Source organism: Hemitrygon akajei, chromosome 1 (genome assembly GCF_048418815.1).
Source record: "Hemitrygon akajei chromosome 1, sHemAka1.3, whole genome shotgun sequence".
Taxonomy (NCBI): domain Eukaryota; kingdom Metazoa; phylum Chordata; class Chondrichthyes; order Myliobatiformes; family Dasyatidae; genus Hemitrygon; species Hemitrygon akajei.
In genome coordinates this window covers 101,306,333-101,329,122 of record NC_133124.1, presented here as the reverse complement: position 1 = coordinate 101,329,122, position 22,790 = coordinate 101,306,333, and the positions used below count along the sequence as shown (strand labels likewise).

Genomic DNA, 22,790 nt, shown 5'->3' with positions numbered 1-22,790 from the left:
TTAATGAAGAATATCCTGATATATTCCATCTTCACTGTCCAGATGTTCCAGGGTTGAGTGAAGAGCCAATGAAATGGCTTCTCCTGTGAATTTGTGGCAAAATGTAGCGTATCCAAGTTGACTTTCAGACAGGAATTGTATGTTTCATCACCAGCCTATGAAAGCATTTCATTACAGTGGATGTAAGTGCTACTGGATGACAGTCATTGAGGCAGGTTACTATTGTCTTCTAAGACACTGGCATAATTGAAACTTGCTTGAAGCAGGGGCGTATATCAGACAGCAAAAGTTGAAGATATTGGTGAACACTTCAGTCAGTTGATTGGGACAGGTCTTTAGTACTCGAATAGGTACCCCATTTGGGCCAGATGCTTTCATTCGGTTTACCCTGCTGATGGTTGGTCTCACTCCAGCCTCAGCGACTGAAATTACAGGGTCATTGGAGGCTGTGGAAGCTCATGATGTTTATGTCGGTTGAGTTCATCCTATTTAATCTTACTAAATTTTGCAGAATCATATGCAAGTAAAACTGGAAATATCATGGTAAAAAGGTAACTTCATAATAGATTAAAGAAATTTGAGTTTAAGCAAGTTTACAGTTTACCACAGAGGGATAGTGTTGTGAATATAATAAGGCCCAACATTCTAAAGCCTGTTGCTAAAAAGTGTACTTTGTTGTCTTCAAGGGTAGTCAGAGATTCTAAGGATAACCTAGAACCGAAGCTTAGTGATTTGAACATTCTGTTCAAGGCTACAAACATACATACACTTACACACACACACATGCACAGGGTGTAAATAAATATTAAGTCTCAAGAAGAGAGAGAAGTTTAAAAAAAAGGAAATAAAGAGCTGAAGATAAAGAGATAAATAAGTTATGAAAATTTCACAACACCTTGAACAGCACAGCAAGTATTATACCTCTTCTGCTTGAAAAATGAGTCGACAGCAGCAACAGTACAAAATAGTCTCAAGGTGGGGACTTCAATGCACAAAACCAAGAGCAGTCTGTTGGGAGCACAATTGACTAAGCTGTGAAACCTAAAGGGCAAAGCTATCTCATCATGTGAGCAGATGGTAAAAAATGAGCTGAAATGAAACATGAACCATAAACCTCCTTGATCTAATCCTTGTCAATCTACTCGTTGCAGGTTATTCTACCTATGATAGGGTTAGTGGAGACAAAGACCTGTATCCATTCATCCTCATTTTCTCTGACACTATCATGATGCTGAGTAGATAGATAGATAGATAGATAGATAGATACTTTATTCATCCCCATGGGGAAATTCAACATTTTTTCCAATGTCCCATACACTTGTTGTAGCAAAAACTCATTACATACAATACTTAACTCAGTAATAATATGATATGCATCTAAATCACTAACTCAAAAAGCATTAATAATAGCTTTAAAAAAAGTTCTTAAGTCCTGGCAGTTGAATTGTAAAGCCTAATGGCATTGGGGAGTATTGACCACTTCATCCTGTCTGAGGAGCATTGCATCGACAGTAACCTGTCGCTGAAACTGCTTCTCTGTCTCTGGATGGTGCTATGTAGAGGATGTTCAGGGTTTTCCATAATTGACCGTAGCCTACTCAGCGCCCTTCGCTCAGCTACCGATGTTAAACTCTCCAGTACTTTGCCCATGACAGAGCCCGCCTTCCTTATCAGCTTATTAAGACGTGAGGCGTCCTTCTTCTTAATGCTTCCTCCCCAACACGCCACCACAAAGAATTGAAATCTTACATGTTTCAATGAGATCCCCTCTCATCTTTCTAAATTCCAGTGTATACAAGCCCAGTCGCTCCAATCTTTCAACATATGACAGTCCCGCCATCCTGGGAATTAACCTCGTGAACTTATGCTGCACTCCCTCAATAGCAAGAATGTCCTTCCTCAAATTTGGAGACCAAAACTGAACACAATACCTCAGGTGTGGTCTCACCAGGGCCCTGTATAACTGCAGAAGGACCTCTTTGCTCCTATACTCAACTCCCCTTGTTATGAAGGCGAACATGCCATTAGCTTTCTTCACTGCCTGCTGTACCTAGATCTCGTTGTACTTCCCCTTTTCCTAACTTGACACCATTCAGATAGTAATCTGCCTTCCTGTTCTTGCCACCAAAGTGGTTAACCTCACATTTATCCACATTAAACTGCATCTGCCCACTCACCCAAGTCACCCTGCATTCTCCTAACATCTTCCTCATATTTCACACTGCTACCCAGCTTTGTGTCATCTGCAAATTTGCTAATATTTTTAATCACTTCATCTAAATCATTAATGTATATTGTAAATAGCTGTGGTCCCAGCACAGAGCCTTGTGGTACCCCGCTAGTCACTGCCTGCCATTCTGAAAAGGACCCGTTAATCCCTACTCTTTGTATTATTGTTATTTTGTTATGAACATCTGATAGAATGGCTGTAACCACAAGATTTGGGCCTCTTTCTTGGCTTCCAGAGAACCTTCTGGACAATGTCATCTCCAGATCTTACACCACCAAGTCAGTCCTGCTCTTGATCACTGAAGTGCTGGAAGGTGTCATTAACAATGTTATCAAGTGGCATTTATTTATTAATGGCTTGCTTACTGATTACTCAGTTTAGGTCCGGAGTTGGAGCTGGGCACAGAGTAGTCCTGTGCAATAATTATGGGGTAGGGCAGTAGTGCTGGAGGGGACAATGGCTTTGGGTTTGATAGTGGAATTGATGTTGATCCCTGCATATAGCAGATCAATCAGACAGTAAAAGTAACTATCCACCCTGAACAGCAACATCTGGCCTTAGATGCTGCCTGGCCTGCTGTGTTCCACCAGCATTTTGTGTGTGTTGTTGTTTGAATGTCCGGCATCTGCAGATTTCCTCATGTATCCACCCTGAAGTTGCTCAAGCAACCTTAACCTGTTGATCAATTTTCAAGTCATTGTTGGAACATTTGTGTGTATAATTCAGTAATATTGTTTGTCCATTACCTGTGCTTTTTTTTAAAAAACCTTGAAATCCATGCTTCTCCAGTGTTTGCATTTAGTGTCAAATCACTGCCATAGAAGACCGGTGATCACTAGGACCATTCAGCTGGAACTATTTATGCCTCGCCCCAGTTACCCTCTGTAGTTGTGCCAAACCCAGTGCTGCTGTAATCAGAAGCAGCATGCATCCTCATTACCATGATATTTCCATCCTTGTGTTTCATTTATACTTACTATGCCTATTTGAATTGCAAGTTTAAAGGGTGCTCGGGGAATAAAAGATCTTTCATCTTTAACAAAAGGACACTTCATAAATATTAAAATTTGGATGAGAGTAACCTAGAATGTAAAGTCATTGCAGATAATAGAAGTTTGTCTGGTTCAGTATCTGTTGTATGTGCTATCAAGGAATACAAATGCAATTTCATCCCATGTCATTGAGATTCAATGTATAAATCTAATAACTATTGAAGAGTTCCAATCATAGATTATCCAGGATAAATTGCTGAAATAAACATCTCATCCATAACTCAACATCCTATCATGTTAGAGATTACCTTGCTGGGTTTTGGTATTTACCTCAATCTAGGTTGATGCTCCAGACTGACAGCATTGTTAGTTATTGGTTAAACAATGATTCATTTTTGTTTACAATTAATTCAGCGTCCAGGTGAATGTAAGAGGTCTGTAGAACAGAGGAAACCAATGAATTTTACAAATGGTTGTATCAGCATTCCTCTCTCAAAGAGAAATATCAAAGAACTAGTTCATTATTGTACAGCTGTTTGTGCCAACTTTGTGCTGAAAGATTACAGAAAGCAAATATATTAGAATAAATACAAATATTTCTCTTCATTTTTGTCACTGAAAAGCAAAATAGGTTTAATTGTAGAGATTAGTGGCAATTATAATGTGACCTGGGGGCCATTTGCCCCTCTCTCCTTGACTGTAATCAGTCCTGTGTCTTATGCGAAAGACAATTTGTTTAAAGTCAATGAAGGAACTGTTTTCCAGGATTATATATAATGTTTTGCTTACTTGATGATGGTATTAAAAATAACTTCCCCAGCCAAACTTACCTCCCATAAAGTTTACAATTCAATATACGTAGTACTTTTGCAGCTCCTGACGCAGTTTGCAATCATATAGGGGCAGAAAGATTAGGAGGTTTAGACACTGACCAAGCCTTGGGACAGAACAGAAGGGGAGCAAGTAACCTGTGGATTTAATGTGGAGCCAGGTGACGCTATGTTTGTCTGCTTAGCTCCACAGTGAATGAAAGGGTCATAGTTACTTTGTGAACAGGAATCTTCCACAATGACATGTCAGGGTTTACAAATGGATGGCTTATCAAAGTCTTACTGTATGTTAAATCTTATCAAAGTCCATACAGAGAATGCATCAGGAGGGCTTGACTTTTAAGGAGAGTCAGGATAGACTGTGACTTTTTTCTTTGGAGCAAAGGAGGCTGAAGGTTTATAGAATCGTGACAAACCTTGATCAGATAGGTAGATGCAGTCTTTTTCGCAGTGTAGGGAGTCTAAAGCTAGAGGGTATTGATTTCAGATGAGAGAGGAAAGATTTATAGGAAACCTGAGGGACAAGTTGATCACACAAGGGGTGGTGAGTTTCTGGAGCAATCTGCCAAAGGAATTGGTAGAGGTAGGTACAGTTATAATGTTAAAAAGACAACTGGACAGGTACATGGATAGGAAAAGTTTAGGAGGATATGGGCCTAACACAGGCAAATGGAACAAGCTCAGGTAGGTGCCTTGATGAGTTGTTCTGAAGTGCCTATCTCCATACTGTTGAACCCTATGGCCACATTTTTCATCTCTACATTTTTTAGAATTTCTTGCAATTGGTCAAGCAAGACTTTTCCTTGTGAAATCCATGTTGATTATTCTTTTTATTATGTTTTAGTTTTTAGTTGTTTTTCATAGACATTTTTCTTCTTAAGTATGGATATACTATCAGGCATTCACTGATCATACACTTTCATCTTAGAATTACTAATTATGTACCTCTGTCATATACATTCTTTAGAAGTATAGATATAATCTGTCTGAACATAGATTTTAATTACCACTGCCTTCTATTATTCTAAACAAAGTCACTTTGTAAAATATTTTTATTATTTCTAAACTCATCTGATGTCATGTTAGCCTACAGACCCTCACTGATCAAAGTAATTATTCCATCTTTGTAACCTTCCCTATTATTTAAACCCCTTCACTCCAAGTGCCTTCATCGCCACTCTTTTACTTCATTCATTTTATTTACGTGCCTATAAAACAAAAATATTTTATTTGATTTAATTTTAACTTTTCTCTTAATCTCTTTCCCTTTTGTTACTCTGTATTCTCTGTAATTAATGTATGTTTTTTTTTAATTTCTGTGACAATAATGTTTATATTCCTATACAGTTCTAAGGCTTGGGATCTAATCTTTCTGTTGTTTCTTCTCAGGGACTCTTTCATCATCTGTCCCGTGATAAAGATGGCTACTCGGATGTCTAATAGCACACAAGCCAATGTCTTCATGTACCACATTCCAAGAAGTTTTTCTCAGCCTGGGTAAGAAATCTATGGCAAGACTTTTAAAGAATCTGCCAAACTCTTTTTTTTATTATTATTAATTTAAGAGATGAGAACATTTTTAGTCTGGTATTCATTACCTAATTCCTAGTTAAGACCATGGAATGTCTTTCTCTTGAAACAGCTGTTTTAATCAACAGAGTGACTTTAGTAAAGAAGAACTGAAATGAATAAATTGACTCCTTTGAGTAGTTTGCCAGTCATTTGGGAAGACAACAATTTTTTTCGAAAGCATTGCATCTTCCGTACTTCGTTTTGTTTATGATACACAGCTTGAAACTGAACACAAATATAAGTTCAAACTCTTGCGTATCGTAGGAATTTGATGAAACAAGAAATTAACTTTTATTGATCATAATGTGTTTAATTGCATAATGGTACCGACAATTTCCAACAGTTCAAATAAGTTAAATATGTTTTGTTGATGATTTTCATTTGTACTCAGTGTCTGAAGCTTCTCGCTTAAGTGTCCAACAATAATCTGCCAGCATTGATGGATTCCAGTTGCCCTGATACCATTTCTCCATGACTGCATTGTCCTGGTGAAACCTTGCTCATCACTGACAGTACCAAGATTTGCAGGAAAGAAGTCTAAATGGGAAAGCAGAAAAAAAATCTATTGACATGTTGCACTTCGTGGGTTTGTATGTTTGAAGCATGTTGTCAGCATATAGTTTGATGCTCAGTAGCTGCCAAGAAAATTTTCAATTATATCCTTGATTGCCTCCCATGTGTTCTTCTCTGGTCCCACTAGAAGTTCTTTGATTTGCCTTTCATTGATGATCTGTTTGATTTGTAGACAAGTAAAATGCAATCTTGGCTTGAATTATGAATTGAACTAACATATAGACAATTTCAAAAAATGGTATGTGATAGGGAAATCTCAGTAATTTTCATGATCAGCAGCCCAAAATCTATAAGATGCACCCAAAGATATTTAGGAAGCAAAATTTTTGTTGTCTAGTGTAGTTGATATTTTGGGCTGAGACCCTTCATGAGTTCTCGAAGGGAAAGGAGTAGAACTTGTGATCTTTCATGTGGATGTTTCTGCAATTTTTTCTTCCTTCAGTCATACCATTTGTGATCCTGCATAGTGATAGGGAGGTTTTGCTTTACATGAATCCTATCACTTCAATGATTACTGCCAAGTTGATGGGCATACTTTGCATTTGACTTACTAGGAGTATAATTTCACACTTTATATTAATTAATTACTTAAAGAAGCAGCAAAGTCTTTTCACTCACCATTAAGTATTGCTCTTCTAAGAATTCTGTGTTTGTCGACCTACTTTAATGTGGTCCAACCATGAATCAAATGAAAATTTGCATTATTAGATACAGCTCCCTCCATTAAATTATCCCTCTCTGCTGTCACAGACACTAAAAAAGGAATACGTGGGTAACAGTGAAAGACACTTTGAATTTAAAGTGAAAATAATGTGATTATGGCTTCAATCTGGAAAATTGAAGAATTTGACAGCACGAGAAGGCTGGGAGCTGTATATTGAGAGAGACTGTACAATGTGGAGGGGCAAAAGAAAGCCCCTACACTTCTTTGTTTAATGGCTCCTAGGACATTCAATCTCTTATGCAACTTAGTAACCCCTGAAAAGCTAGCAAGACGTTCAATGAAATTGCTACAATTTTACAAAATCACTTGAGCCCTAAACTGCTGGTAATAGCTGAGACAGTCAGATTTTACAAAAGGAATCTGTTAAATTGAAAGCCATTCTGAATATATTGCAGAATTGCTTAAAATTTCCCAGTACTGTGACTTTCAGAGATGGGCTTTCTGATGCATTAAGGGACAGTCTTGTATGTGGCATGCATAGTCAAAGCACTTGAGGCTACTGGCAGAAAGAGACCTAACCTTAGAATGGATGTAGACCATTGCAGTATCGTTAGACTGCAGCAAAAGATGTAGCAGAACTACAGAAAAGGTTAGAATGTGAAATGCACAAAGAGTCCCTGAATGGTGCAAAAAGCCAAAAGATGTTATTGATGTGGCAAATCCTCCCATGATGCAAATAACTGTTGGTTCAAAGATCTGCAGAAAGTGTCACAGACAAGGTCACATGGAGAGATTATGCAAGGCAGACAAAAAACACAATTGAGTGAAAAGTCTCAAACACAAAACTAAGCAAATGCTTAAAGTTACCAAATGTACAACAGAATCAGACAACAGAGTCTGACAAAGGTGAACTGTCATGCCTAGAACTGAGGCAGAACACAAAATCATCTGGATCACAATAAACGTATCTGGTGTAAAACTAAAAATAGAGCTGGATGCAGGGTCAGCTTTGTCCATAATTCCAGAGGCTGACAACAGACTGTTTTCTAAGATTCCATTAGAGAAGACCTCAGTGATGCTAAAGACCTACACAGATAAAGAGGATAGAACTTTGTATCGTAAAGTGGTGGGCCGGCACTTTTCAGACATGGATTTTTCTTGATCATTCATCTAGATTGGCACTCAATCAGTGCGTCATCAACAAACAATGGCAGTCCAAATAGTAGCACTAACCAGAGACTGTCACAGCTGCTTAATGCTGATGAGAAGGTGTTTGAGAAAGGGATTGGTAAACTCAAAGCCATGAAGGCCAGAATTGAAGTGGATGAAGCAGCAACACCAAGATTCCATAAGGCACGTCCAGTGCCTTGCGTACTACGTTCTGAAGTGGATGCTGAACTGCAGAGCTTGGAGGCGTCTGGTATTTTCTCCAAGGTTGAGTGAAGTGATTGGGCCGTGCCCATTGTCCTGATTATCATGAAAGGGAGGGCTGGAGCAGTTCGCATACGTGAGGATTTCAAGGTGAGCATCAGCCTGGTGATGCGTACCGTGGAGTATCCCCTGCCACAAATAGAAGATATGTTTAACAGGTGGGAAGAGGTTTTCAAAGATTGACTTATCACAAGTTTATCTTTGGAGATTGAGGGGTCAAGCAGGAAGTTACTCACAATCAACACTCAAAGGACAAGGGGCTTTTCCAGTATTATTGGCTCGTCTTTAACATCACACCAGCTCCAGCAATTTGGCCTTGATGATATTATTGTGACTGGCAAAATGATGAAGAACACCTCCTGAACCTTGGTAAAGTGCTTACCAGGCTGAATGAATATGGTCTGCGTGCAACAAGAGAGAAATGTGGGATTTTCAAGAATCAAATCTCATTGTGGACATGTCATTGACAAGCATGGCTTATTTAAGTCACAAGAGAAGATTGAAGCAGTGCTGCAGGGACCCAAACTAGAAAATGTGTCACAACTCAGGTCATATTTGGGCCTTATAAACTACCACCACTGGTTTCTCCCAAACATTGCTATAGTGCTGCACCCATTGAACACACTGTTAAAAACAGCAACAAAGTGGGAATGGAAAAATAATTCAAGGAAACAAAGAGACTAATAACACACGATGAACTGCTCGCCCATTATGACCCATCGCTGCCCATCAGACAGGCATGCAATGAGTCCCCTTATGGAATTGGAGCAGTTTTGTCACACATTATGAAAGACGGATCTGAATGCAGTTGCTTTAAGATCACGGAGGAGCGAAAAATGCAACTAGATCACCAGCCCCTTGTGTCAATTTCAATCCCAGGAAGGGAATTCCAGTGATGACAGCTACCTGGTTACAACGCTGGGCACTATTCCTAGGAGCCCACTCTTATGACAGTTCAAGGGTACCAAACAACAGAACGTTGCTGATGGCTTGTCATGAATTCCACTATTGGCAACAGAAGAAAAGGCTTCATACTGTGACCGAATAGAAGTGTTCCACACCATATTGGTGGACCAGTTGCCGGTAACAAATTCCAAAATACAAGGGGAAACAAAGAATGACCAACTTTGTCAAAAGTCTATGACATCACCATGCAAGGATGGCCAGCTCATGGTAAGCCTGTGTTTCCAGAGTTCTCAGCAAGACAAAAACTGCTAGTTTGTCAAAGAATAGTGATGTGTGGATCTTGTGCTGAGGTTCACTCTAAATAGAGCACCAGAGTGTTAAAAAATCTGCATGAAGGACACCAGATTGCCGTCAAGATGACAAGTCTCACCCAGAGCTACATGTGGTGGCTAGGAATAGATAAACAGATTGAACACTTCACCAAAAGTTATTCAGGATGCTAAAAAGATCAAAATGCACCCCTTTCTTCCCCCACAGGCACAATTACACCCATGGGGGTGCCATTGTCTCCACGACAAAGAGTACATATCGACTTTGTTGGGTCATTCATGGACTCCATGTTTCTGATTGATGTGAATGCTCATTCGAAGTGGCTGGAGGATATACCAATGAAGTCAACAACCTAGACATTACAATCAGACATGCGGACCAGATAATGGATGCTCAACTGAAGAACACACCTGAGTCAACTGCATCCAACAAGACCAACACTGTAGTCGCTGGAATTGGCTCTCAGTGATGATGTCACTGACAGCAACATTACACCAGAGACTGAGAACTTTGTCTTAGACAAGACACCTACCAAAACTGATGCCACCCCACAGGTCCAGAGGCGCTGTCCTGAAAGAAACACAGCACAACCCAAAAGACTGATTTCTTTAGAAATCAGTGAAGTTAGTTATGGACTGTTATAGGGAAAGCATGTTTATTTGGAATTTGTGTTTATGAAAGGGACATTGACTGCTTTGTACATATACAGTTTTATATTGTATTAAAGGGGGAGGAAGTGTAATGTATAGATCTATTCTTTTAAATGACCCACCCCCCACGTATGGATTGGAGTCTACACATGCACACTGATCTGTTGTCTCCACACATGCATTATTCATATTATCTTTCTCTTTCATCTGTCTTCCCACTCTCCCCTTCTGTCTTATCTATCTCCCTCTCTCTTTTCCTCTCTTCCCCTCCCCCTCTCTCTCTTCCCCTCCTCTCTCTCCCCCCTTCCCTCTCTTCTTTCCCTCTCTCCCCCTCTCCCTCTGGTTATGCTCCTGTATGGGACTTAGGCAGTTTTGGTCCCAAGTGGGTAGTACAGGAGAGAAGGATAGTGATTGTGACTGATTTTGGAAGGGTAGGGATAGAAACCAATTCATAAATAGAAGGTTCAGATTTAAGTTAGTGGGGAATGTGTGTGAAGATAAGGGGGCCAAGGATCCTTGGAGGAAAGATTAAAGGCTGTGATGAAGCAATAGGTTGTATTGGTGGAAGAATTAGTACTTATGGCTTGGGATTGTAGTTCATGGGGGCTGATTTAGAGATGAAGAAGTTTGTTGTTGGAGTAGACCAGTATTTGTGGAGAGGTGGTATTGGACAACAGTGAACAGATTGGTGGGTAGAGAGATGAATTCACAACCATGGTAGGAAGGTGCTGCCTGAGGTGGAGATAGGACTTAAATTTCAAAGCTCAAAGCAAACCTATTATCAAAGTACATATTTATCACCATAAGCAACTTTGAGATTCATTTTCTTGCAGGCATAGTCAATAACTCCATAATAGAATCAATGAAAGACCACACCAACTTGGATGTTCAACCAGTGTGCAAAAGAGAACAAATTGTGCAACACAAAAATGAATAAATAGGCAATAAAATATTGAGGATATGAGATGAAAAGTCCTTGAAAGTGAGTTTGCTGGTTGTGGGAACATTTCAATCATGGGGCATGAAATGTGGGGCATTTCAATCATGAAGTTGAGTGAAGTTATCCTCTCCGGTTGAAGAGCTTGAAGCTTGAGGTCTAATAAGTATTCCTGAACCTGGTGGTGTAGTCCTGAGGCTCCTGTACCTCCTTCCTGATGGCAACAGTGAGAAGAGTGCATGACCTGGGTGGCAAGGGTCCCTGATGATAGGGACTTAATAGTACTTGTATAGTGTGAGTAGTATGTTTGTCATCTGCAATCAATGAGTCATTAATATAGATAGCTCCTAGGACTGACAGTGGTGGAAACTGGATCATCAAAATTATTTAAAGTGGATGTGAATATATATTTGTTGGATCGAGGAATAGAAGTGCACAGAAGAATTACATTCAGCGTAGATTACCCGGGATCATATTAAATGGTAGACCAGTCTTGATGGTCTCCTCTTGCTCCTATACCATTGCGTTTTGTATTAAAAGGCATCTATTGAGTCAGATCGCTACTGCTGAACTGGGAGCTCTTCAGTAACCTCTTCTTTCAGTAGTGAATTTTGCAATCCCTAGGTGGTATGATCTGGATATATATATTCTATTTCCATAAATATTGATCAGCAGGACAGACAAAAATCTAATTCTCAGTAAATGATAGCAAAGTGCATATAAGTAAACAAAGCTGGATATTACATGAGACGAATGGTATAATGAAGAGTCATAAACCTTAAAGAATCTCATCAGTACTGCCCTTTGTAAGCCCAAAGAAGTCTCAGTCAAAATCTGGCCACTCACAAAACAAACCATGCAACATTTATAGAACTATAAACATAACCTAATGTCTGTTTACAGGATCAGAGCATCTTCAGTTAATTTGCAATGAAATAAACAGATTTTTTTTTTAAATCTATGCCCTCGACTGAAACGAATGATGAGTGAGACAGACGGTTTGCACAAACCAAACAGGTGGTGAGATCTATCCAGACAGATGATATAACTGCTCCTTTTTCAGCCTGACTGAGCCATGCAGTTTGTAATAGCAAAACCCTCCAATATATTTTTGTTCTCTTTGAGCAGAGTAAACAGTTATTTGGCAATCTGTGGCTGCGTCACACCCATACATTTTGTGCAACATCACGTCCTAAGCAGAGGTATTTATATCTCACAGTCCCTGTGTTTTTCACAAACAGCAATGAATTTTCAATTCAGTAGTGTGTTTATGAGATGCTGTATACAGGTCTTGAGCCCAGGAGATACATGCTGTCCGTATCAGTGACAATGCACGAGTTGTAGATTATCTATGTTTGCATGCTTACGCACCTTACCCAGTAAAGGAGCTATGATGCTGAATATCAATGTGAGCACACAATTGTTTCATTAGGAACCCAAGGATAAATGAGAGGCCGAATCACGTGAATGCAGATGCTGGAATCTGGAGCAACAGATAATCTGATGTAGGTGAAGCAGCACCTATGGGTGGGGGTGGGGAGGAAGGACTCCAGCAGATGTCTCCATCTTAATCATCCCTCACTCTACTTAGCTCCATATTCCTCTTTGTTATTGTCTGCCTCCATCTATCATCTACCCGCCTCAGTCCCCAACTCCACCCTCCCCCTCATCTATGTGGCTTGAATACCAGCAGCACAGTCCACCAATTATCTCCGGCCATGGCTCTCCACTCACCCTCTTCCCTTTACACTGCCCATCTTCCCCTCTGCACTCTCTATATGGTTTTAACCCAAAACACCAACAATTCTTCTACTTCCACAGATGCTGCTTGACCTGCTGAGTTTCTCTAGCAGATTGTTTATTGCCATGAATAAAATGCTACCCTCTAAACTGCCCTTCATAGCTGAACTTCACTGCGGTTATGCAGTATAAAAAAGACACTACATGGTTAACTCATCCCTTCCCCTTGGCGAGCTGTAATCGCATACAGACCTCCTTCATTCACCTTCGGAATGCAGCTCTCTGATTTCCGGAGTGGTTCCACATCAGGACAGATTTTGCAACTGGTTATGCCTAACTGACAGCAAAGCAGAAAGACCAAAGTTCCATTACATGAGATTTCTGCACCCAAAGTTCTTCCAGTTTCCTCTTTGCAGTTTATATTCCAGCATTTCATAATATGCTAACTTCTGATCTGGATAGCCTTGTATTTTGAGCATCTCCAGTGTAAAACTCTTTGTTTCCTCCAAGCTTGCAGTTTAGCTATAACTAAAATTGCACTCCAGATAATTACTCCAGGAATTATGTCTCTGTGATGTACAGTTGAAGTCAGAAGTTTACATACACCTTAGCCAAATACATTTAAACTCAGTTTTTCACAATTCCTGACATTTAATCCTAGAAAACATTGCCCGTCTTAGGTCAGTTAGGATCACTACTTTACTTTAAGAATGTGAAATGTCAGAATAATAATAGAGAATGATTTATTTCAGCTTTTATTTCTTTCATCACATTCCCAGTGGGTTAGAAGTTTACATACACTTTGTTAGGTGTTTGGTAGCGTTGCCTTTAAATTGTTTAACATAGGTCAAACGTTTGGGTAGCCTTCCACAAGCTTCTCACAAGAAGTTGCTGGAATTTTGTTCCATTCCTCCAGACAGAACTGATGTGACTGAGGCAGGTTTGTAGGCCTCCTTGCTCACACACACTTTTTCAGTTCTGCCCACAAATGTTCTATCGGATTGAGGTCAGGGCTTCGTGATGGCCACTCCAATACCTTGATTTTGTTGTCCTTAAGCAATTTTGCCACAATTTTGGAGGCATGCTTGGGGTCATTGTCCATTTGGAAGACCCATTTGCAACCGAGCTTTAATTTTCTGGCTGATGTCTTGAGACGTTGCTTCATATATCCACATGATTTTCCTTCCTCATGATGCCATCTATTTTGTGAAGTGCCCCAGTCTCTCCTGCAGCAAAGCACCCCCACAACATGATGCTGCCACCCCCATGCTTCACAGTTGGGATGGTGTTCTTTGGCTTGCAAGCTTCACCCTTTTTCCTCCAAACATAACGATGGTCATTATGACCAAACAGTTCCATTTTTTTTTTCATCAGACCAGAGGACATTTCTCCAAAAAGTAAGATCTTTGTCCCCATGTCCACTTGCAAACTGTAGTCTGGCTTTTTTATGGCGGTTTTGGAGCAGTGGCTTCTTCCTTGCTGAGCAGCCTTTCAGGTTATGTTGATATAGGACTCATTTTACTGTGGCTATAGATACTTGTCTACCTGTTTCCTCCAGCATCTTCACAAGGTCCTTTGCTGTTGTTCTGGGATTGATTTGCACTCCTCGTGCCAAAGTACGTTCATCTCTAGGAGACAGAATGCATCTCCTTCCTGAGCGGTATGATGGCTGTGTGGTGCCATGGTGTTTATACTTGTGTACTATTGTTTGTACAGATGAACGTGGTACCTTCAGGCATTTGAAAATTGCTCCCAAGGATGAACCAGACTTGTGGAGGTCCACAATTTTTTTTTCCTGAGGTCTTGGTTGATTTCTTTTGATTTTTTTTGTAAACTCCTGACCCTCTGGAATTGTGATATAGTCAATTAAAAGTGAAATAATCTGTCTGTAAACAATTGTTAGAAAAATTACTTGTGTCATGCACAAAGTAGATGTCCTCAATGTCTTGCCAAAACTATACTGTAGTTTGTTAATATGAAATCTGTGGAGTGGTTAAACAATGAGTTTTAATGACTTCAACCTAAGTGTATGTAAACTTCTGACTTCAGCTGTACCCTTTAACATCTTCCCAATGTTAACTAGCTCCCTTTGCCCCGATGCAAAAGACTGCAGGAAGCTCACTGACAAGCTCAACAGATTTGGTTGGATGTTTCCGGCTCTGAATAGAGAGTACAATAAGGCATTCAATAATTGAAGAGAAACATAATCTTGTGTAAAATAATAAATCATAGAACAAAATGCTCAAATAAACAAAGCCTTTTCTTGGACACAAAGTTCTTCCAACTGTAAACTGTACCCATTCAAGTTCCTGAAACAGGAAGTTTCTATGAAAAGATACAATTCAAAAAATGCCTGAAAAGGCTTCTATAAACCCATTGCCAATAATTTAACTTTATTATCTTTGGAGTAATCATTTAATGGATTTATCTACTGTAGAAACACAGCCATGAATTAGATATCCTTAAAGATCTATAGATTGCATTTTTTTAAAAATCATATTGTTGGTGTAACATGTCTATTCTTCATTCTATATAAACCTTTCAAATGGTGAGTTTCCTTTCTGTTGATACCTATTCAGACTCCTGCTTTATTGAGCAACACAGCAACTCTGTCCTTTCATTTAAAAAGCACTTAGGCGATACCTACTTCATGGCTGATTGCTACTAAACTGTCCTGTGAATTCCAGGCATGTTCACGTGAGCAGGGGGTGTTACATGGTTGGATATACCCTTCAGTTCATTGTGTAAGTGCACTCGTCTTGGATAAAACGACAACCTGCAGAACACACAATCTCTGGTGCAGTGCCAAGTCTGTGCTGTGTTGGCTGGAACAGCAAGGCAAACTAGCACATGCTTAGTTATGTTATTGGATTAGGGCCAGTGTACATTGTTCAAATCCTAACATAGCAGATGGAAAATATGAATTCAGCTTACAGTTCTGGTAGGTTGTCATTTAGGGAACATAACCTTCCATCTTTACCCCCTGCAAGTGGATGAAGTGCTACACCTGCTCATTCACCTCCTCCATCATCTCCACTCAGGGCTCCAAACAGTCCCTCAAGGTGAGGTCACACTTCACCTGAGAATTTGATGGGATCATCTGTTGTGTCCAGTGTTCCCGACATGCTCTCCTCTACATTGGTGAGACCCTTCGTAAATTGGGGGAATGCTTCATTGAGCACCTTTGCTCTATCTGCCAAAAGCAAAACTTCCTGTTAGCCAAACATTTTAATTCTGATTCCCATTTCCATTCTAACATGTCAGTCCTTCAGGGTGGTAGAGCAACGCCTTCTATTCCGTCTGGGAATAGAGTGCTAGAGCCACTAGAGGAGAGGTTGCGGGGAAAGATGTTGTTAAGCCTACATACAAAATGAGGAATCAAAAAGTTGAACATGGTGAAATTAATGTTCTGAGTTGCATATATTTCAATGCAAGGAGCATTATAGGAAAAGCAGATAAGCCAAGGGCAGGGATCAGCATGTGGAATTATGACATTGTAGCCAATAGTGTGACATGGTTTCAGGAGGGACAGGACTGGCAGCTAAATATTCCAGGGTTCTGGTGTTTTAGACATGATATAGCAGGAGGGATTAGAGGAGGAAGGATGGCATTACTAGTCAGGCAAGAGGTCATGGCAGTGCTCAAACAGGACAGACTGAACCTCAGTAGATAAGATCTCCAATCGGTGGAAGTGAGGAATAAGAAATGGATGACTACGTTAATGGGATTGTATTATAGACTACCCAATAGCTGGCAGAATTTAGAGAAGCAAATTTGAAGAGAGATTGCAGACTGTTGCAAGAAACAATGTTGTGATAGTAGGTGATTTTAACTTTTAACCAATTGACTGACACCCATTTTGTAAAAACTCGTTGGGATGGGGTTTGTCACATATGTTCAGCAAAGTGTCCTTAAGCTATACACAAGGGATCTCAGCTAGAAAGTGTGACACTAAATCAGAATCAGATTTAATATCACTGGGATATATTGTGAAATTTGTTGTTTAATGGCAGCAGCTGTACATTGCAATACATAATAATAAAAACTATGAATTACAGTAGGTATATATATGCAAACACAAGGCAGTGGATGTTGTCAATATGGACTTTAGCAAGGCCTTTGACAAAGTCCCACTCAGAAGGTTGGTCAAGAAGGATTAGTCACTTATCATTCAAGATGAAGTAGCAAACTGGATTAAACAAAGGCTTTGTGGAATAAGCCAAAGAGTGGTGGTAGGTGGTTGCCTCTCTGACTGGAGGTCTGTAACTAGTGGTGTGACCCAGGGGTCAAAGCTAGGTCCAATGTTTTCTGTCATCTGTATCAATGACCTGGATGATAATGTGGTAAAATGGATAAGCAAATCTTGTGGATTACAAGACTGTAGGTGTCGTGGACAGCAAGGAAAGCTACCATATCTTGCAGCAGGATCTGGACCAGCTGGAAAAAATGGGTTGAGTAATGGCAGGCGGAATTTAATGCAGACAAGTAGAAAATGTTGCACATTGGGAGGACCAACCAGGGGAGGTCTTACACAATGAGTGGTAGGGCACTGAGGAGAGTGGTAGAACAAAGGGATCTAGAAATGCAGATTCATAATTCCTAGAAAGTGGCATCACAGGCAGATAGCTTTTAGCACATTGGCCTTCATAAATCAAGGTATTATGTATAGGAGTTGGGATGCAATGTTAAAAATGCATATGATTTGGAGTATTGTGTGCAGGTGCTGAGTGGAGATATGTCTCTGCTAAAAGATGTAAGGCACTCCTTCCACCTGCTAGCCTGCAGGTCACCCTTGGACATGGTGTAGCATCTGCTTAGCACCTCATGCAAAACTATGGGAATAGGTGGTGGATGGTTATATGAGCAAAAGTCCTAGTTATACAACCACTAACACCAGTGAGACAGTCTATCAAGTTTATAAAGGCAGGGGTCATCTGTCTTGTGAAGGCACTGCCCAGAAGGCAATGCCAAACCACTTATGTAGAAATATTTGCCAAGAACAACTATGGTCATGGATAGGGAAAGGAATAAACAGATTAAAGACAGATGGAAGACATGATGGCCCGCGTTATACGACATGGCACATAATGATAATGATGACGACCTACAGGAATTCTTTCAATAAGATTGAAAGAGTGTGGAGAAGATTTACAAGGATGTTGCCAGGACTTGAAGATTGGAATTATAGGGAAAGGTGGAATGGGTTTGGACTTTATTCCCTGGAGCATAGAAGAATAAGGGGAGATTTGATAGAGTTATACAATATTATGAAAAGTATGGATACAGTAAGTGCAAGCAGGCTTTTTCCACTGAGGTTGGCTGAGAGCAAAACTAAAGATCATGGGTTAATGGTGAAATGTTTATGGGGAACATGAAGGAAACTTCTTCACTCAGGGTAGTGAAAGTCTGGAATGACCTGCCAGCGAAAGTGGTGGATGCAGATTTCATTTCAATATTTAAGAGAAATTTGGTTAGGTACATGTATGAGATGGGTACAGAGGGCTACTGTCCAGGTGCAGCTTGATGGGACAAAACATGGACCAATTGGGCTGAAGGGTCTTTTCTGTGCTGTAGTGTTCTATGACTCTGACTAAAATATTCAACTTGTGGCCCAAGTTGTGTTGTTGACAGAACTGACTCCACAGGTTTTTCTTTTATAAATAAGCACTTCGGAAACATTTCTTTTTTTGGCAAATGTGACAATTTAAAACAAACACTCCGTCTCTTTCTGCATTGCCCATACAGTAGGATTGAGCGGTCAGGAACTTACATAGAAGCTGAGCTGAAGAGGAGAGTTCATGGTTTAACTTTAGTAAGGTGTTGTAGCAACAATGGACAGGGGAAGAGGAAGGGAATTGGGAACAGGTCAGGACTTGAATCTTTTGTTTTAATTACAAGCTATTTTGGTAGATAAAGAAACCTGCAAATCATTTACAAACAAGAGAAAATCTGCAGATGCCGGAAGTCTGAGCAACACACACAATGCTGGAGGAACTCAGCAGGCCAGGCAGCATCTATGGAAAAGAGTACAGTCGACATTTAGGGCCGAAACCCTTCCAGTTCTCTATCAGGAGTGGAAAGGTAATGTCCTGGGTTCATTGTGGTCCTTATCCAGAACTGTTCTAGAGCTACTCCAGGTGAAAATCTTGGTGTGCTGCAAAATTATACTCTATATGCAAGTCAAAGTATTCTTAATAATAAATGAATTCCTGGAGTTCAAATACATGATATGTCACCTGAATGGAAATCCAGACAAGACAATGTCTTTTTTAAAATAAATCTAAAAGCTAGAGGAAATCTAAATGTTCTTGGCAAACAGCAGCAAATTTAGAGTCCATTAATGATTTCAAAATGCAATTGTTAGACTTTCATCTTCTATTTTTTTCTGATCAACAAGTGGGATTTAGACTTAGTGGAAGTTCACCAAATAAGGGTGATATTAGGGTAGGGTAGATATAGTAGGGTATCTATTAAGTAGGGTAGATATTAGCATAACGATATTATAGTGCCAGCCATCTCCGATTGAAGTTCAATTGCCACTGCTTTTTATAAGGAGTTCATGCATACTTCCCATGATCACCGAGTTTCTTCAGGTGCTCCAGTTTCCTTGCAGTTAGAGTTACCGAGTTATGTGGACATGCTATGTTAGTGTCTGAAGTGTAACAACACTTGTGGGCTGCCCAGTACAATCGTCGCTAATTTAATTTGACACGAATAACACATTTCACTATATCAATGAACAGGTGACAGAGATAATACTATTCTTTATAAAGAAGTAGATGAATGGTGTAACATGGATCAAACTTCTTCTGCATGAAAAACCACAACTAATTTATACATCAAAATCTGATAACCGGTCAACTTATTTTAAGTATGTTGGTTGAGAGATAAATATTAGTCAGATATTAAGCTGAAAGAAAGTTTTCTTTTGCTCTACTTCATAGAATATTTCTTCTCTCATTTTCAGTTTCTCAGTTCTAGATAGCACTTCCAGGTTGGCTGGCATCTAGTACTGTCCACAGCCAGCTAGCACCGTTTATTATTATTATATCTTACTTTATCAGAAAGAATATTCCATTAACAGGGAATATCTAACCTAATGAGTGAGCAGCCATTGAAAGAAAGCCAGAAAGTAAATATTATTTGGGGGCAAATTTCAACAAGATCTATTCCTGCCATAAAGGATGGTGAAAGGATATCTAAATATATCTAAAGAGTAACCATAAGTAAAGTTAATTAGTATTTTCCTTATGAGGTTGGATGGATGTGCTTGGAACTGCGGCTTCTAAAGGATGATGGATTTGTACTGAAATAACTTTTAAGATCTGATCATGCAGTTAACATCCCTGACAAAATAAATTTTAGCCATGCAGTGGTCGCTCATAAAACCACAATTTCAGCACTTTAACTGTTTCTAACAATTACTGTTTAGTTAGAAAAGCATAAAGCATAGGAGCAGAATTAGGCCATTTGACCCATCGAGTCTGCTCCGCCATTCCACCATGGCTGATTTACTATCCCTTTCAATCACATTCTCCTGCTTTCTCCCTGTAACATTTGATGCCCTGACTCATCAGGAACCTATCAACTTCTGCTTTAAATATTCTCAATGACTTGGCTCCCCCACAGCCATCCATGGCAATGAATTCCACAGATTCACCACCCTCTGGCCAGACAGATTCCTGCTCAGTTCTGTTGTAAATAGACATCCCTCTTTTCTGAACCTGTGCCCTCTGGTCCTAGACTCACCTACTATAGGAAAATCTTCTACACATCCACTCTCTAGACTATTCAAGAGGTTTCAATGAGATCCCCCCCACATCATTCTTCTAAACTCCAGTGAGAACAGCCCATAGCTATCAAATGCTCCTCATACATTAGCTCTCTAACTTGGAATCATTCTCATAAACCTCCTCTGGACCCTCTCCAATGCCATAACATACTTTCCAAAGCTGCACACAATACACTACATGTGGTCTGATGGATGCCTTATAAAGCCTCTGCATTATATCTTTGTTTTTATATTCTAGTCCTCTTAAAATGAATGCTAATATTGTATTTGCCTTCCTTACCATCAACACAACCTGCAAGTTAACCTTTACAGAATCCTGTTCAAGGACTCTCAATTCCCTTTGTACCTCTGCTTTGAATTTTCTCCCCATGTAGAAAACAGTTTACATCTTTATTCCTTCTACCGACGTGCATGACCATACACTTCCCTATGCTATATTCCATCTGCCATTTCTTTGCCCTTTTTTCCCCTAATCTATGCAAGCACTTCTGCAGATTCCCTGCTTATGTGTTCCTCCACTTATCTTTATATCATCTGCAAACTTGGCCACAAAGCCATCAATTCCATCTCTCAAGTAATTGCCATATAGTATGAAAGCAGTGGTCCCAATAACAACACCTACGGAACACCACTAGTCACTGGCTGCCAACCAGAAAAGGCCCCCTTTATTCCCACTCTTTGCCTCCTGCCAGTACACCAATCATCCATCTATGGTATTATCATTTCTATTGTACCATGGGCTTCTATTTTGTTAAACAGTTTCACGTGCAGCACCTTGTTGAAGGCCTTCCAAGTTGATCACACCACTGACTCTCCTTTGTCTCTCCTGCCTGATATTTCCCAAAAGAATTGCAACAGATCTGTCAGGCAAGATTTCCCCTAAAGGAAACCATGCTGACTTTGGCCTATTTTATCATGTGCCTCCAAGTATATGAAAACCTCATCCTTAATAAGGGACTTCAACATCTTCCAACCACTGAAGTCATGCTAACTGGCCTATAATTGCCCTCCTTCTGCCTCCCTCCCTCCTTAAAGAGTAGAGTGACATTTGCAATTTTCCAGTCCTCCAGAACCTAGTGATTCTTGAAAGATCATTACTAATGCCTCCACAATCTGTTCAGCCACCCCCTTCAGAACCCTGGGGTGTAGACCAGCTGGGCGATGTAGCTTAACTATCTTCAGACCTTTCAGCTCCCAAGCACCTTGGCATTAGTAATAGCAACTAAACTCATTACTGTCCCCTGACAATCCTGAATTTCTGGCATATTGCTAGTGTTTCCCATAGTGAAGCTGAAACACAAAAAATCTTATCAAGTACTTCAAACAAACATTGGGAGGGAGAGGAAGAGTGTGATTTGTTTGAACTGAATGGGTGAAGAGGGCTAATAGCCAAGGATCAGGAAGATGTGTCCAAAATCAGAGATTCAGCATGGAGTAGGCCCTCCTAGCACTTTGATCCATGCTGCCTCAGCAACCCCAGATTACCCCGATTTAATCCTAACCTAATCACAGGACAATTTACAATGACCAATTAACCTACACAGTACATTTTGGACCATGGGAGGAAACTGGAGCACCCAATGAAAACCCACATCTTCCATGGGGAGGACACATTGAGGCTCCTTACAGATAGTGCTGGAATTGAACTCTGAACTCCAATTGCCAGGGTTGTAACATCATTGCAATAACCACTACGCTACATGGTGCCCAAATAATTGGCCAAAGTGCAACTAATGGCTGTTTTATGTTTCAAGGTCTGCACTGGGAGCTTCAAAGGATTGCAGTGTCTGAGATGACTCAGCAGAGGGTTGGGCTTCAGGAAATGGGGCCATAAACATAAGAGATTCTGCAGATGTTGGAAATCCAGAGTAACACTTACAAAATGCTGGAGGAACTTAGATGGATCAATCTTCAAAATGTTCCTATCACTAAACACATATTTACCTTCCCCCAACTCTTTGCTTTCTGCAGGAATCTCTATCTCTCACTCTCTGTACTTCCATGATGGGGCAACAGGTTGAAGAAGCAACACTTCATATTGTCTCTGGGTAGCCTCCAACCTGATAGCTTAACATCCATTTCTCCAACTTCCATTACTTTTTCTGTCTCCTATGAGACAGTGAATGTAAAAATAAGAAATGTG

General features: G+C 40.1%; 1 protein-coding gene across 1 annotated transcript in view; it reads left to right on the top strand.

The window, feature by feature from the left end:
• The window catches only part of tg (thyroglobulin), a 353,957-nt gene that overhangs the window by 310,020 nt on the left and 21,147 nt on the right, over positions 1-22,790 (top strand). Inside the window, exon 49 of the mRNA XM_073067481.1 lies at positions 5,442-5,549. Within this exon, the coding sequence (XP_072923582.1) occupies positions 5,442-5,549 (108 nt within the window). The remainder of the gene's footprint in view (positions 1-5,441; positions 5,550-22,790) is intronic.